Genomic DNA, 16,981 nt, shown 5'->3' with positions numbered 1-16,981 from the left:
TAGAAGAGACTCATCTTGTTTATTGGTGAGGTTGCATCTGTTTGTGTGTATAATGATTTTTTTATGATAGCTGTTTTTGATATGGTCTGAATGCCTTGACATGCTCTTGTGTTTTGGTCCTTTGACATGTTTGTGTATAGTATTGTCTGGGTTTCCTTGCACACCATTTTTGCACCTGGTTTATCCATTTGAAGGTAGTTTAGACTACTTGATTTTAGTGCAGAGAGTTCCTGTTCTAACCTTTCTACTTGGGCCTGGAGAATACCTATCACTACTAAGCACTGTATGGAGGTACAAGGCTGGTTACGGGTTCCATGGAACTCAAAGGAATTTGTTGCACCTATCATAAACTGGTGTCCTGGAGTTTCCTCCACGTTGATTGCAATCTGGCTTACTTCATGTAAAGCTGTGTTACTGTTGAGTGGATTTTGAGATATCTGTGGGGTTCAGTGATGGGTGTTGAATCCCTTGGCCAAGAGGTAATTAATTTCGAACTGGTGTTATCTACCATTTGCTGACAAGTGTTGATAACATAATTTGCCCATTCTGTGTAGCCTGACCCTTGTACATGAATTTTACCAGTTGTTATGTATAGAGTTACTGTGGCCGAATCTGTATCCACGGATTTATAGATCAGTCCATTATGTGAGTATCCCTGCTGGAAGTGTAGATTCTCATCCAAGAATTTCTCTTTTGTTGTAATTTTTTTGTGATTGTTATACTCTTCATATTATGTTGGAGTTTAAGAAAGCTTGGCACTGAAGAGGAGGAGTCAGCCATGTTTGATTAACGTGTCACACAGTCTTGGTAGGATGAATTTATTTCAGGTGAATATTTCTGTTCAGTATTTTGTGTGTCTATATTCTTTGTATCATTTAAAAGATCCTCTTGGGTAAATCTTGAAAATGAATGTGAAAAATGAGTAGATCCACTGAGACTGTGAAGAAGCGGCCATATTTGTTTTACTGTTCTTTTGTCTGAATATGCAAACATGTAAATCTGTACTTATATCCACAGACTAAGCTTACTAAGTTACCCTTACACTTTATGCACAGCCTAGATTATGTGCTGGTAGCACCTAGAACGAAAATATTTTCTTCTCTACAGCTGTATTTCCGAATGTTTCAGGAGCTGGTTAAGAATCTCATACTGTGGCGGCCATTATAGTGGATGTACTGGAGAAATTTATTTTTCCCATATTTGCACACACTAGCTGACCCCTACCTTTTTACATTCTTGCTTTTAATGGCACTAGACCCAAATTTGTTCACTTGAAACCTTAATTTTGGTTCCCAAAGATTCAATGACCTTTGGGCATAATTTCAGCAACTTCACAGTTGCTAAACCCTGGAGATATATGCATTTGATCCATGTTCTTTGGTAACAAAATGTTTTATTTGTATTTACATCAATTTAAAATGTAACGAATTAATAGATAATATTCTCTTGATGCAGCAGTTGCTACTGGTGGTGTGGTGTGGTATTATGAGGTTGTACCTTCTTACAAAGTGTCCGCTTTATTTGGCTATTGTTATCTAGAGGGTGATCGCCCTTGGTATTGTTGCCCGGATCGAGTAAATATTAAAATAAAGTGTAAAGTTATAAATGGAATAAATAGAGATCTGAGCAGATATATAGAACAGAATGACATGAGCCCCTGTATATGGAAAACAAAAATTTAATCGATTACATAAACTGTGATAAAACATTACATTAGGAAGATACACTTCTTTTTGGAATAAATCTTTCACCGAATTTAAAACACAAATATATTTATATCAATAGCCAATCTGGTTTAAATGATAGAATTAGTTCGTCATATAATCAAGTGAACGATCAAAGTCATTGCCTTGTACAACTTCATAACCTGCTTATTCCAGTCCTCTCCATCTTCACTATGGTGGTTCCACCAGGTCCTTTTGCTTTTCCCTTTTTCCGACCTACCTACTATCTCTCCTCTTTTCGGCCCTCAAACTTTGTGTGGGTAGGTGGATACGTAAGTAGATACTTCAGTGAATACTTCCGTGGATACATCCGTGGAGCTATTTCCCCTTGTGCTCTCAAGCTTTGTTCACTTCTACCACCAAAATTGTGTCTGTCGACTTTTCAGACATCCGGTCCATTTGACCAATGTTTTACAAGAGAATTTCTTCCAAATTTACTCTCGGTGTCCCTTATATTTTCACTCTTGCAGGAATATTGCAGACTGACTAGATTTCTTTCGATAAGGGCAATTTACCCCCAAGGATTTTTCGTGTTGGAACCATGCCCCTTATTTAGCATAACCAATCAGGATTAAATATATTTACCACCTTTTATAACTAGGCACAAATATTGCGGTCCGCATGACTTATAGAATTCCAAACAACAGATATGGAAAATTTCAAATCTTACAGTTCCGATATAAAATTGAAGTTAGCTGTCCCATTTCTAGTGATCTAACGGCTATGTAAACAAAGGCTTAATTAAGAATCACTTCCTCTCCCAACACAGACATTAGAAATCATTGCAGTATAGCGATTTAACAAGCACCTGTCCCCATAAATCTAATGAATTGTTCTCTGGCCCCAAGTTAATGTGTTGTCCATAGAGCGGCATAAATTTGCATCCTTACACATGACATTCGGGTACAGTTTGCAGTATTTATCATGTGGATTGAAAGGATCTACCAGATAAATTGTTTGTACATTAACTGAAGATAATTCAGATAAGTTTATTTCATACTGAAACTATAGCAAATGATTACACCTTTTAAATACTTTCACTGATTCATTTGGTAATATTAAACTTGTCAGACAACCAAACCAGCAATCTTAAGTATATTTGTTAAGCTGTTAAGCTTACAGAATGCAGCATCACATGCTTCAAAGAGTCTGCATAAAATCGATGGGTCCAAAGTAAAAAAATACAAATCTCATTCATGAGAAAATGTGTCACAAGGTACAAAATGTCTCACATCTTTTATTTTAATAACAAAACATAAGCTAACAGTACATGCATGTGGTTTCTTTCTCCTTTTATTTACTTAAAAAATTAACATACCTTACTTTAGTTTTAAATTATGTATGTTCTGGAGAAATTACAAGTAATTTCTATCATTTAAATCTCTTATTCTGCAGTAATATATGCACATATATATGGTCACAGTGACCTCTTTCTCATTTATTGCATAATTTGGCAAGGCTGATAATATATTTCAGTCTTAAATTGATAATGGGATAAATGGTATTAGCAAACAAGGTAACTTTTAATTAGTCAGATTTATTTTAATTGTTTTTTGTGTGCAATAAAGCTCAAATACTTAAATGGTGCCTGAAATGCTGTTGCTGCTATGCATGTACTTTCAGTATAATCTAATATTCATTAATGTAATCTTTGACAAACAGAACTATGCACATTGTCTGCTTATGCATTTTAGTACCATACATAGGTCAACTTCTCTGGTGGCCTTGTGGTTAGAGCATCCGTCTCAGATGTGGGAGGTTGTGGGTTTGATTCCTGGTTGAGTCATAGCAAGGACTTACACAAATGGTACTAACAGCTGCCTCGCTTGGCGCTCAGCATTAAGAGGTTATTGTTAGGACTGGTCGGCCTGGTGTCGGGATAATGTGACTGGGTGGGACATCATGTTACATGTATGCGGCATGATGTCCCAGTGCTAGACAACACTATAAACTGCTACAATGCAGACATCATAGCGATATGACTGAAAAATTGGTAAAGCTGCATTAAAAATCTAAGTCACACACACACCATATATAGGTCTGTCTGTCAGATAAATCATTGGTGGTTATGGGACTCATGATACCAATGGTAAGAAGGAATGGTAACCAGTCTAGAAATGGATGAACTTAAGTATACATTGTATATGGGTTTTAGTGTTTATTACTAATGTTTTAGTGAAAAGAATCTATTGGGAGTTAATATTAGCTGCAACTGTGACAAGCAGAGATAATGTTTTATTAATGAAATTTCAATCTTTTACACGCTTGAGCTTAGAAAATTCATTACTGAAATGATACAGCTCGTATTGTTTTCTCTCTAGAGAAGTTTGCATCAAGGATATGTCCATACTGAAAAATATAGGTTTGATCATGACCATTCAGAAAATTTAGTTATTGAATTTTCAGTACAATCAATATTCCATAGGTTTACTCTTAACAGTTGAATTTGTATTGTGAATCCTTCAGTGCTTTCATCCTTTTGCCAGCTTGACCTAAGAAAAAATGGTTTTGCTTCATTCTTCTCCAGATAATAAGAGAATTCAAAGTCTGCATTTTTGTGTTTATATGTACAACATTCTTTATTATATAACTGGTTAGTCTCTTTCATCTATTGTATATCATTTCCATGCTGTTGTCAACGTCAAGGTCAGTCCAATTTTCTCATGTATACATGATGTAAGTATTTAATATTTAAGGCACGTTTTGACAAATAAGGAATATATGAGTTACATTTTGATAATGTTATTTGTATATATCCAGAATTTGCTGACTTTCAGGTCCTAATCTAGCCAAGTTTATGGTGAGTAGCATTAATTATTACTCAGTACTATAACTCGTGAGAAATCTTTGACAAGTGTGTTTGGAAATAAAAGGCACTTATCTCCAATTATTAAGTACCAGAAGGAATTCTTTCAAAGCATGAGAAATGTATCAGAAACATAGCACTCACAGTGTCTGTGATTGTTTTTTTCTTTTGCGATACTTACAGGAAATTACTCCATACTTAACTGCTTAATTAAATGGATCAAAATAAGTGTTTTCAGTCTCAGCTTGTTTTGATGGATGTCACCAATTTTGTGGTGAGTAGTGCCAACTGTTTAGTAGATGGATGCAAACAAGTCTTCACAAGTCCTTCAGTTGTAAGTCGTTTTAAACAATTAAGCTCTCATCGTTGTTAAAGCAATTGATGAGATAAGCCAGCTATCTTGTCTGATCATAAAATAATAATAATAATATTAATAATGTCACAGGATGAAGCCGGGTTGGGACTGGATTTGGGAAAACACCAAAAGCAAGATGTTTATTTATAAACGCAGTTTAAATATAACAAATCTGACACCATTATAATCAAAAGATAAGGAAAATTATAAAGTTCCTAACATGGAACTATCAACAATTAACTCAACAAAGAAAACAAAACTTCACATTAATTTTTAACGAATGGAATTTCAAAACAAACGTGAATTCCTATCACTGATCAACAAAATAAAAGTGACCTACACCTCAATATAAAAAGTCTTGAAGGTATCGTTCAAATAGCGATTTACAAAAGAATGTAATTATGTATCGTTCAAATAACGAATAACAATTCAGAAAAGAATGTAATTATGTATCATTTAAATAACGATTTAGAAAAGAATCGTTAAGTATCGTTCAAATAACGATTTAGAAAAGCAGTGCAAATTACAAACCTACCAATCGTAACCAGATAATGAAATAGGAATGAATGAAATGATGAACCTATCAATTGTTCACACAACGGCATTGCAATAGGAATGAACAACATTATAAACCCATCGATCTTTCACACAACAGCATTGCAATAGGAATGAACATCGTAAACCTATCGATCGTTCACACAACGGCATTGCAACAGGAATAAACCTATCGATCGTTCACACAACGTCATTGCAGTAGGAATGAACAACATAAACCTATCGATCATTCACACAATGGCATTGCAATAGGAATAAACAACATTATAAACCTATCGATCGTTCACACAACGGCTTTGTAATAGGAATTAACATAAACCTATTGATTGTTCATATAACGATATTTTCATATAACGATATGAATGAATAAAATTATTCGCCTATGGATCGTTCACATAACGATATAGCAATACATGTAATTATTCGCCTATCGATTGTTCACATAACGATATAGCAATACGTGTAATTACTCGCCTATCGATCATTCACATAACGATATAGCAATATGTGTAATTATTCGCCTATCGATCGTTCATATAACGATATAACACTTCGTTTAATTATTAAGGTATCGATCTTTCATATAACAACTTAATAGGGATGAATGACATTATGAACCTATCGATTGTTCATATAACGATAGTAATGAATGGAATGATGAACCTATCGATCGTTCACACAACGATAGCTTTGATTGGATTGATGAACCTATCGATCATTCACACAACGATAGTAATGAATGGATTGATGAACCTATCGATCGTTCATATAACGACATAGCAATAGGGATGAATGACATGAACCTATCGATCGTTCATATAATGATATAACAATAGGAATGAATGACATTATGAACCTATCGATCGTTCATATAACGACATAGCAATAGGAATGAATGACATGAACCTATCGATCGTTCACATAACGATATAACAATAGGAATGAATGTCATGATCCTATCGATCGTTCATATAACGATAGTAATGAATGGAATGATGAACCTATCGATCATTCATATAACAACATAGCAATAGGGATGAATGACATTATGAACCTATCGGTTGTTCATATAACGATAGTAATGAATGGAATTATGAACCTATCGATCGTTGATATAACGACATAGCAATAGGGATGAATGACATCATGAACCTATCGATCATTCATATAACGATAGTAATGAATGGAATCATGAACCTATCGATCGTTCATATAACGACATGGCAATAGGGATGAATGACATTATGAACCTATCGATCGTTCATATAACGATATAACAATAGGAATGAATGACATGATCCTATCGATCGTTCAGATAACGACATAGCAATAGGGATAAATGACATGATCCTATCGATCGTTCATATAACGACATAGCAATAGGGATGAATGACATAAATGCAATTGTGGAAATAACATGGAACACTACCACTATCTTGGCGCCCATTTGATGACCAAGATGTTAACTCCAGTTCCACGCGCTCTAGTAAATGGTCAGAGAAGCACCCACGCATGGTCTGCTCCTCTCGGTCTGCTGAAGGATCCCTCACATCACAGACCCGTTGGTTGCTAAGACCTGGTCCCTCGCACTGAGAAAACCAGTCCCCTCTTCCGATCCAACGTCACCAAACACAGCGCATACATCACAGGACCCCCCACAGAGTTCTGTGACTCCACATCAAATGATGTACAAGGCATGGCAGGCATGTATAAAGCAGCTCTACAGCTGGTGACACCACAACAAACGATGTATACGGCATGGCATTTAGGCAGCTAAAATGATACAACTAAACCATGTAGTACATATGACACGGTTAAGTACTTCTTCAGTCATATATGTAGCGCATGCGTGCACATGAGTTCATTACCCAATACATTAATTGTTTAATGCAAACATTGTATAATTAAATACAAGTTGTCTGTTCGGTTGCAACAAATAGCTAACTCGAACCAGACCATAGTAGTTATAATATAGCGTTGTATAACGTAGGTATTGACTCTCCGTAGAATTTAGAATAAATATATATGTTTCCTGCTCGTTAGCTACTGCATTTAATGAATATGTTTGCAGATAGAAGTCTTTTTGAAACATTAAGGTTCTAAAACATCTAAAGTATAAAAACAATTCTGTCATATAGACGAAGAATAATAAAGAATTTCATTACCTCTACAGCTGGAGATTTGCTCCTGTAAAGGGGTGAGCGTCCTGACAAGACTTGGTGTAATGTGATGTTTTTCGAGAATTTGCTCTATAAGTACACTAGCTGTGACAGATGCGCAGCTAGGTACTTAGTTTCCCCGCTGCAAGCCATTTGTTCGTGCAGCATAGTCTGAGTTTCACTCAGGATTTCAAAATAACTAAGTCGAAAAAATATACCACCCTCTGGTGACGCTGTACGCGGCAACGAAACCAGAGTACATTTTTGACAGCATATACATATTCATATTATTGATATTACTCTTGCCCAGTTCCGTGACAATAATAAATTTATTTAAAGAGGGTGGCGCAGTTAATGGCATTGAACTAAATCCTCGTGGTAGCTCTCTGTTATATGCATGTTTACATTCAGAGTACATGTATGTACACACACAGCATTGATAATAAGCTATATTTATATATGGACATAATCAACAGAAAATTTCGGTAATCATGCTACAGCTAGGTACATTATATGTACAGTACAAAAGCAGTGAGGCAACAAAGTGGATGGTTAGTGAATTTATACTCTTAAGTTCTAATGTATTTGTCAAGTTGAACATTTTCCACTTTATAGTCCATTAAATTTGATTATAATTAAATGCTTTTAGATTTGTACTTTCCTTTGGGATTCTGTTACAGATTAATGACCTTATTGAAAACTTTTCTTGACAAGTTCTTTGTTTGGTTTTGGGATATAAAGATCCTTACTTTTAATTGAACAGGGAGTTTTGCCCTGTTTTCTAGCATGAAATAGTTCATTGAGATATAATGGAGCACATTGTTTGAAACTTTGTACATAATACTAACCTGTCACAAAATATATTTTCATATTTTTTTCACTCACAACCATTAACATTTTAATATTAATTTCATTTGGGATGTTTTCAGCATTATATAGTTTGATTCTACAAGTGGAATAATTTGCAACTATTCTTGTCAGTGGTGTTTCCCCAAAGAGCATTACAGTACTTTAGGTATGGTTGTTTATAGCATTTGTAATACATTAATCTATGTTTAGTTGATATATATGGCCTTGTCTTGCTTCATAACCACAGACATGCATTAACTTTATGACATATGACTTGAATATGCTGAGTTTGTTGCAAATTGTTGTTAACCATCAAACCCAGAATTTTGTCTTGGGTAATTATTTATATGTAACTTTCATTCAACTTAATATTCAAATTCCTATTTTCCAATTTTGCTGTTTTCTTTGGAAGTAATTATTAATACATTAGCCTTGTCTGCATTTACTTTCATGCCATTTTCCATACACCAGAAATCTGTTCTAAGTTAGGCTATCTGACTTCTAGGTCTGATTTTTGATGTCTGAAATCTGATATAGCAATGCCATCTGCATATAAGTCCGCAAGTGAAATAGTTTCAAATTTTCATTGGCAGATCGGTTATGAAAATGAGAAAGAGGAGTGGATCCATGATTGATCCTTGTGTTACTCCACATGTAATTGGTGCATGTTTAGAAAAACTGCCATTTATTTTGACACAGATTTCTCATTGTTAGATATGATATAAACCAATCTGTTTAAATGTTCAGTTTGTTGGTAAGAATATCGTAGTGAACAAGATTCTAAGACCAACTTGCATTGATCAAACTAATTTTCCTTAATTTAAGCAATAATCAATCTGTCATGGACTTCTGCTGTGCACCAATGCTACTGTATGTACTAAAACACTCGACTATATTTCATATTGTAGTTTACTACTGTGACCATTCCTAAATGAATCAGAAAACAGGCTAATCTAGAACTTAACTTAATCAGCCTAAGCAGTTGGTTTTTAATAAATATTATGCTTACAATGGAAATAATTTTGTACAATGGAAATAATTTTGTAATTGTTTTGTGCCATGAACCTCCAAAAAAACCTATGCAGGTGGATGGATGGATGGAATGGAATACTCCAGAAAATGTTTCTAAAGTTCATGCTTCTAAGATTGGATTGAATGACCACTGTGCCATCTTCTTACATGAAATTATAGCAGAACAAGCATGCTCATACAGATCTTTTAAACATGTTGACAATTTTTTGATCAACATAGTTTCCATGGGATACTGTGGCAGTATTTGAAGGCATGGATGATATCTTAGTTGCATGGACAGACTTGTTTTTGAATGTAGTAAATCAACACACACCATTAAAAATGAAACAAATAAAGCACGATCATCAACTAGCCTCGATTACTTGAAAGCTTCAGACAGTGAAGGGTATCAAATTTGGAGAAATGAAGTTGCAAAAATGATTCAACCTGCAAAAAAGACACATTATCAAAAGATTATTGATGAAAATAAAAAAATCAAAACTTACAACAATTTGGAGGCTATTTAATGAATCAGAATATTACAAAATCAACACTCTGTCTGCGGCGGTTCGAGTCTAAGATTCAGCCAATTGGGCATGTGAGAAAGCTTGCCAGTAGCTTCTCGTGGGTCGGTGGTTCTTTCCGGGGTTTTCCGGGTTCTTCCTCCACCATTAATACTGGCCGCCATGTATAGCCTATCGTGCTGAAAAATGGCGTTAAACCCCACAACAACAACAACAAAATCAACAGGACTTGATATAATAGGCCTAAGGCTTTTGAATAAGCAGCACCTGCTATTGCAGAGACAATCGCATTCATATGTAATCATAGTCTACAGACAGGTAAATTTCCAGTCATTGAAAACTGCAAAGGTAACTCCACTTCACAAAGCAAGGGCCAAAGATGAATTGAACAATTTTCACCCAATTTCTATTCTTCCAACTCTTTCAAAGTTAATTGAAAAGCAAGTGCATGAGTCATATATGATTTATCTCAGTAACCACAAATGTTTCAATGAGAACCAATCTGGTTTTATGCAAAGTCATTCCTGTAAAATGCACTCATATAATTGGTTGACACATGGCTGATGGCTTTAGATGAAGTAAAGTTAATTGTGAGTGTTATGGTTGATTGCTCTTGGTGACCATGAACTTTTAGAAAAATTAAAAATCTACACAGATCACAAATAGTTTACTTCCTAATTAAATGACAGATTTCAGAATGTGACTTTATAGTGACATGTATCGGAAAATAAGAAATAAAATGTGGTGTGCCACAAGGATCTATACCAGAACTACTTTTTTTTAATTTTTATAAACAGTGTTCCTCAGTTTTCTGCAACACATTGGAAACAGTATCATTAACTGATCTATATGCTGATGATACTGCTTTCTCTGATGAACACAGCTGCAAAACTGAATTAGAAACTTATCTTCAGATGGCATGAAACAAGCTTAAAATACAGTGCTATGAAAATGGCATGTTCGTAAATACAGATAAAGAAAACAAAGGTTTCATTCATAATAATGAAAAACTGAAAGGAAATCTGTACAAAATTTCCTCTGATTTTTGTCATAACAGTTGACAAGTGGTCTTGTGTTGGATGTATTGAATAATGTCATTACCTTTCAAGGCTAATTGATCTGTTTCTTGTGGTAATTTAATAATTGTCAACACCAGCACCAGATGAAGTACAATAAATGCCTGCAGCAGAAATGGACTGATGTTAATCCATGCATCAGTTTAATTAGTGTGACTATTGTCAAAAGAGCCTTTGCAAATGTGGAACTAGCTGATGTATGCTCACCTAAAATTGATTAAAATACTGAGGAGAAAAAAAGATATCAGGCTAGGATTGGATAACTCAGTGAATAATCCAGAATTATGCCAAATAAAGTTTATTAATTTTTATTTATTTCTTGAATGCATTCTTGTGCAGTATCAGTTAGAAAGATGTGGAACTTTTTGCAAAGTGTGCAGCTATCACTGAAACCTCAGATAATACTGTATTTTGCATACACTGGAAAACAATATGATTGTATATATGAAACATCTAGACAATATTTATCTTAGTCAAATATAGACAATGATTATCTTAGTCAAATATAGACAATATTTATCTTAGTCAAATATAGACAATATTTGTCTTAGCCGCACAGACAGACAGATTGGCATTTGTGATTTGTATTGTTCATTATTTCAATTTAATCTGTAATTTTTGGTATCAGTGTAGCTTTGGGTAAGATGTTATTTGGGAAAAGTCACCCTGGCATTTGTTTTGCTAAATAATTGACCTAACCATCACCAGTTTTTTGTTCCAGATTCATTGTCTAAACTTACATGATTGATTAATATGTGTGTTGAGGTTGGAGGAATGAATTCTATTGATTATCAAATCAAACAACTGCAGATTTCATTGGAGAGTTGGTGGGAAAGCTGTTTTTGTAAATTATTAGAAGTTGGTGGAGTCTAAAAACTTTAACACAGTTGGAGTGAACCTGGTTAATCATGTCATGCTGGTATTACTGCAAATGACTTACATATTTATAGCTACTTATTTCATTTGAAATGGATGAAGAATGTGATAATTTTAATGCAGGATCTCTAGTATATTGTTTCTCTAGTATATTGTTTCTAAGAAACTGATTCTGAATGGGTTGTAAAGAAAAATCATCAAGCCATTGCCTAATTATTCCATGGTCCTGCTGAAACACTGATAAGATTGAAGTATTTTCTCTGGCAAGTGTTTTTCTTTTAGCCTGCCTTGGTGGAAGCTAAGCATAGTGATTAACATTTTTGTGTATTGGTATATACATCCATAGGCCAATACTTCCATCCCTAGTCTCTTTAAAGTCAATGATAGTTTCTTTAAATTAAGGTCAGTGTTAAAATGTTGGCTAATTGAAAGGCAGGTTGAAACAAAAGGGAGACTCTTTCTTATTTTAATTATTTTATTTTATTTCCCCATTTTCCTTCAGACTGGTCAACAAGGCAATTTTCCAGTAAAAGTACAGAAGCCACCAACTGCTGCCCAATACAAAAAAATGTTCACCCAGTTTCTGGAGATAATTCATGCATTCATCTGTGAAGAGGCTGAAGAAAACATCAGGGAGGCATGTTCCTTTCCACAATGCCACACCATCAGAAACATGCTGGACCACTTTGAAACCTGTGATGCTGGCAAATCATGCCAAGGTAATATCATGCTGTTAAGTTCTTAATCCTTTAAGAAATGCTGCTGCTGAAAGAAAAAACCTTGTTGAATGTACATATAAGTAATGTGATGGCTTTTTGAAAACAATTAAAGAACGTTAATAGTCTGTCTCAATTTAATTAAAGTTAAGTATGTGTTTTTATTAGTAAATTATCATTAAACTTTCAAAACAAGTTTACAACTGGATCGCTTTAAAGAAATATGATTTATGGACTACTGTTGATAATAGCAAGACATAATTCATTGACTAGAAGTCGTGTATTTTGAAAAAAATGTTTCAAATAATAATATAGTGAGATGATAATGTAAGAAACTACAGTGTAGTCATGTCTCTTGTATCTTGTCTTATTTAGTGGCTCATTGTGTAGCTGCAAAAGAAATCATAGCACACCTTGCCGATTGTGGTCATATCGACTGTCCGTTGTGTCTTCCATTTATACAAAGTCGTAAGTCTCAATTGCACATTATTTGCTATCTTGTTTTTTTTTTCTTTCTTCATTTTCATCCTGACATATAGTATTGACAGAAACAATTTGTTCTTTTCTTTCATAAGATGTAATGTGATGATAATGAATTTTCTAGATTTATTTTGTGAATTTTTTGGCAAGTTATGAATGCAGCTTTCTACTATGCTCAGTCATGAATCTATAATGAAGTACAGAGTGAAAAGCAGAACAAAGAACCATAACATAATATGCTAACGTATGGAATGCCAGAGGTGTCTTAAGATGGTAATTGTTATTATATGATGTACAAACTTCTTTATATGCAGTGCTGTCATATTTATATGATGTGAAAACTTTGTTATATGATGTACTTTGGTCATTATATAATGTGCAAACTTCTTTATATACGGTGATGTTGTCCTTATTAGATCTGTATACTTCTTTTTATGATGTACATTCGTCCTTATATGATGATCAAACTTCTTTATATGTGGTTCTTTCGTCCTTATATGATGTGCAAAGGTCTTATATGCGGTGCCTTCATCCTTATATTATGTGCAAATTTCGTTGTATGTGGTGCTATTATCCTTATATAATGTAGTAAAATGGAAAAATCTTATATTCAGGAGAAACTTCCTTATATTACAGTCTTTCATCTGTGTATATGTTCTTCAACTTGAATATACGTTGTTTTCCGAAGCCCCAAAATATCTCAAGTGATGATACCCAACATCCCAATGTCAAATAGGCTACAATGTTCTGCGCATCTTAACATTTTTCTTCATTGGGAATGTAACCAGATTCTTCCCCACCAGGGACGTCTGCAGAAATATTTTTGGAATGGCTGGGGCAAACATGTAGTGGTCAGCCATAATGTTTTACAGATGTAAAGCAAAACATGTTTAGAGGTCATATAAAAATGAAAGCCTGCTGATAAAAAAGTTTGCACATCATATAAGGACGAAAGTACATCATATCAAGAATTTTGCACGTTATATTAGGACAAAAGCACTGCATATAAAGAAGTCTGTACACCATATAAGGATGCATGCACATCATATAAGGATAAAAGCACCCAATATAAAGAGATTTGTACATAATATAATAACAATTGTCATCTTAAGACGGCTCACATTCCATACTGCTTACTGATACAACAGATGAATACTTTCAATGGTGATCAACATATCATATATTCTGATATCATATTGACCTAAATACAACAGATCATAGCACATACAATACGCAATATGAGTCAGCTACCAACAATTAGCGTTTATGTGAATCTGTAATTATTTTATAATATGTAACATTTTCAACACATATAAAGTAATATAGTAATATACCCATGACTTTACCAGTTCTACATTACATCTTTTCTTAATTTGTTTTTTGTTTGGTTATTTTTCATTTATGCATTATTATAAAACAGCGGAATTTTATTTTTATTATTACCCTATCATGTGGCAACTTACATTTTCCCGTGCTTCTTTTTAAATACTTTTTTATATATAGATTTATATCAGCTGTGTAATTGAGAGATGTTCATTTCATTCAGAGAAGGGGCCTTGGGTTGTCTAAAGTGCTCACCCTTAGACTGTCAGATCACTGCCTTCACACCTCTGTCTGTGTGGGTTTGTGTGGGTATTATGTGAGAAAGCTTACCAACGAAGTTCCTTTGGGTTGGTGGCTTATCTGGGGTTTTCCCAAGTTCTACCTCCACTAGTTATACTGCCTGCCATGTATAGCCTATCTTGTGCTGAAATATGGCATTAACCCCCACACCAAAAACATCCTTTGAACAACCATGAACAGGTTGCAGTTATTCAATACACCCTCATTAAAAGGTTGGTCATTGTGACCCATATTTCACATGTCACTGACCTTGGTAAAATTGTGTGTTTTAAGTATGTTTCTTAAGCTCTGTTGATAATAGGATCATCAGACTAGATAATTGTGCACATTTCTGTTAGCACTACACCATTACAGTTCCTATTAGAGTTCCAATTCATACTATGAAACCTCACTCTTTCCTGTGCAGTGATGTGTAAGAGGGGTGGTCTCACTCAGAGTATGAATGAGTAGACCTGGAGGACTTTACGTCTCGTGAAGAAGCTTTCATTCATTTATAATAATCCAGAAATGCAGGTTCAAAGAGGAATATTCTGGCTGACAGCTTGTCCAGATAAGACTGATCAGTCCTTACTGAATGGTCTTTATATTATTGAGTAACAGAGACACTTTTCCATCTTTGGGGAAGGTCAAGATGGAAATACAGGATTATATCATCAACATCCTGGATGGCCTCAAACCAAAAAACCTCCACCTATATTAAGGACACAATCTTGGATGTGATATTGATACCCCTCTGAAGCCACTTTTTTGATCAAATTTTGATCAGATTTGGCTTGTATCATCAAGATCTGTGTCAACAATGAGCAAGATTCATGCATGTTTGGGGTGATCTTGCATGTGTTTTTTGAGCTTATTGCCTCCCTGGATCTGATTTTCATCAAAAATTGGATTATCAGTGAGATTGTGGGCAATTTTGAAAGTAAGCAGGACCTACACATATTAATGAGGTGTTCTGGTATCTGATTAGTTAATATTTGTGCCACTCTTAAAGCCATATTCTAGATTACATTTGTGTTTGGAATTTTAAAGTATCATGAACAATTTTTCTGTCATATCGCTGGGATGTCTGCAGTGTGGCAGTTTATAGAGTCTAGCATGTACTGGGGCATCACCCTGACACCAAGCCTACCAGTCCTAACACTAACCTCTTAATGCTGGGCATCAAACGAGGCAGCTATTAGTACCATTTTTATAAGTCTTTGGTATGACTTGGCCAGGGTTCGAACCTGTGACCTTCCACATTCGAGGTGAACACTCTGACCACTAGACCACTGGAGTGGTACCATATTCAAGATCTCTCATGATCTGGATGACTTCAGTTATAAGCAAGAGACTGCAAATTAATACTGCCTTTATCTTTTAAGAAGAACTTTTATCAGGATATAACACAATAGGTCAAATTTACCATGACTGTATGAGTGGGTGATTGTCCTTCAGTACTGTGTAAGCCTGCATACTGAAATGATCAAATGATATGTCATGTAAGCCCGGCAAGCAATATTGGTCTTGGGCCTGTTGTTGTTAGATTTATTGCTGACACTTTGAGTTGCGGAAGTTGATGTAGTATATGAGAGAATCTTGTGAATGCAACTAGTCTCACAGTTTTCAATGATTCCAGAATTTTGTTGCATGTTATGCTTATAATCTGAAGATGTGCACATTGACAAATTGTTTTGCTCATGGTTTTATTTTAGAAGCCCCTTTTAACTTTCAGCTTCTTTTATTTTATGATAGCATAATGTGAATCCAACTTACACTAGCAGTTTCAAGTTGATTTTTGTAAAATTTAGGACTACACATATTATCAAAAGATAAGCCTGTGTATCAACCATTGTACTCAAACTATTTTCTTTGGAGGAACAGCACTTTTTTAACATTAAATTACAGATGCATGTGACACATGAGAGACTAGTGTTATCTCATAGTGTAATACTAATAATAGTTTCAGATTTGCCATTAGATTACAGTTCAAAATTCTAGAACCCCTTTGTATTGAGAAATATGAAGACGAATTTCCATGCGTCTGGAAAGCATCCAGCCTGAACCTTCTTTAGAGTGTGCTTCAAATTTCTCGAGGATCTTTGCATAACCATTATTGATTTCATCAGTAATGCTCTTGGTGTCGTTTTAGTTCAAGACTACAAGGGTACCACTTTGAAAATGTGGTTGTGCTGTTATAGATGGTGCTGAGCTTCACTCAACCATGAGAACAATGTCTACCTTTGAA

At 34.7% G+C, this 16,981-nt stretch overlaps 1 protein-coding gene across 1 annotated transcript in view; it reads left to right on the top strand.

The window, feature by feature from the left end:
• The window catches only part of LOC149791455 (uncharacterized), an 81,272-nt gene that overhangs the window by 10,527 nt on the left and 53,764 nt on the right, over nucleotides 1-16,981 (top strand). The window contains exon 3 of the mRNA XM_089971362.1: nucleotides 12,438-12,654. Within this exon, the coding sequence (XP_089827488.1) occupies nucleotides 12,438-12,654 (217 nt within the window). The remainder of the gene's footprint in view (nucleotides 1-12,437; nucleotides 12,655-16,981) is intronic.

This window comes from Sinohyriopsis cumingii, chromosome 9 (genome assembly GCF_028554795.1).
Source record: "Sinohyriopsis cumingii isolate HCF-2022 chromosome 9, ASM2855479v2, whole genome shotgun sequence".
Taxonomy (NCBI): domain Eukaryota; kingdom Metazoa; phylum Mollusca; class Bivalvia; order Unionida; family Unionidae; genus Sinohyriopsis; species Sinohyriopsis cumingii.
This window is presented reverse-complemented; position numbering and strand designations above follow the sequence as displayed.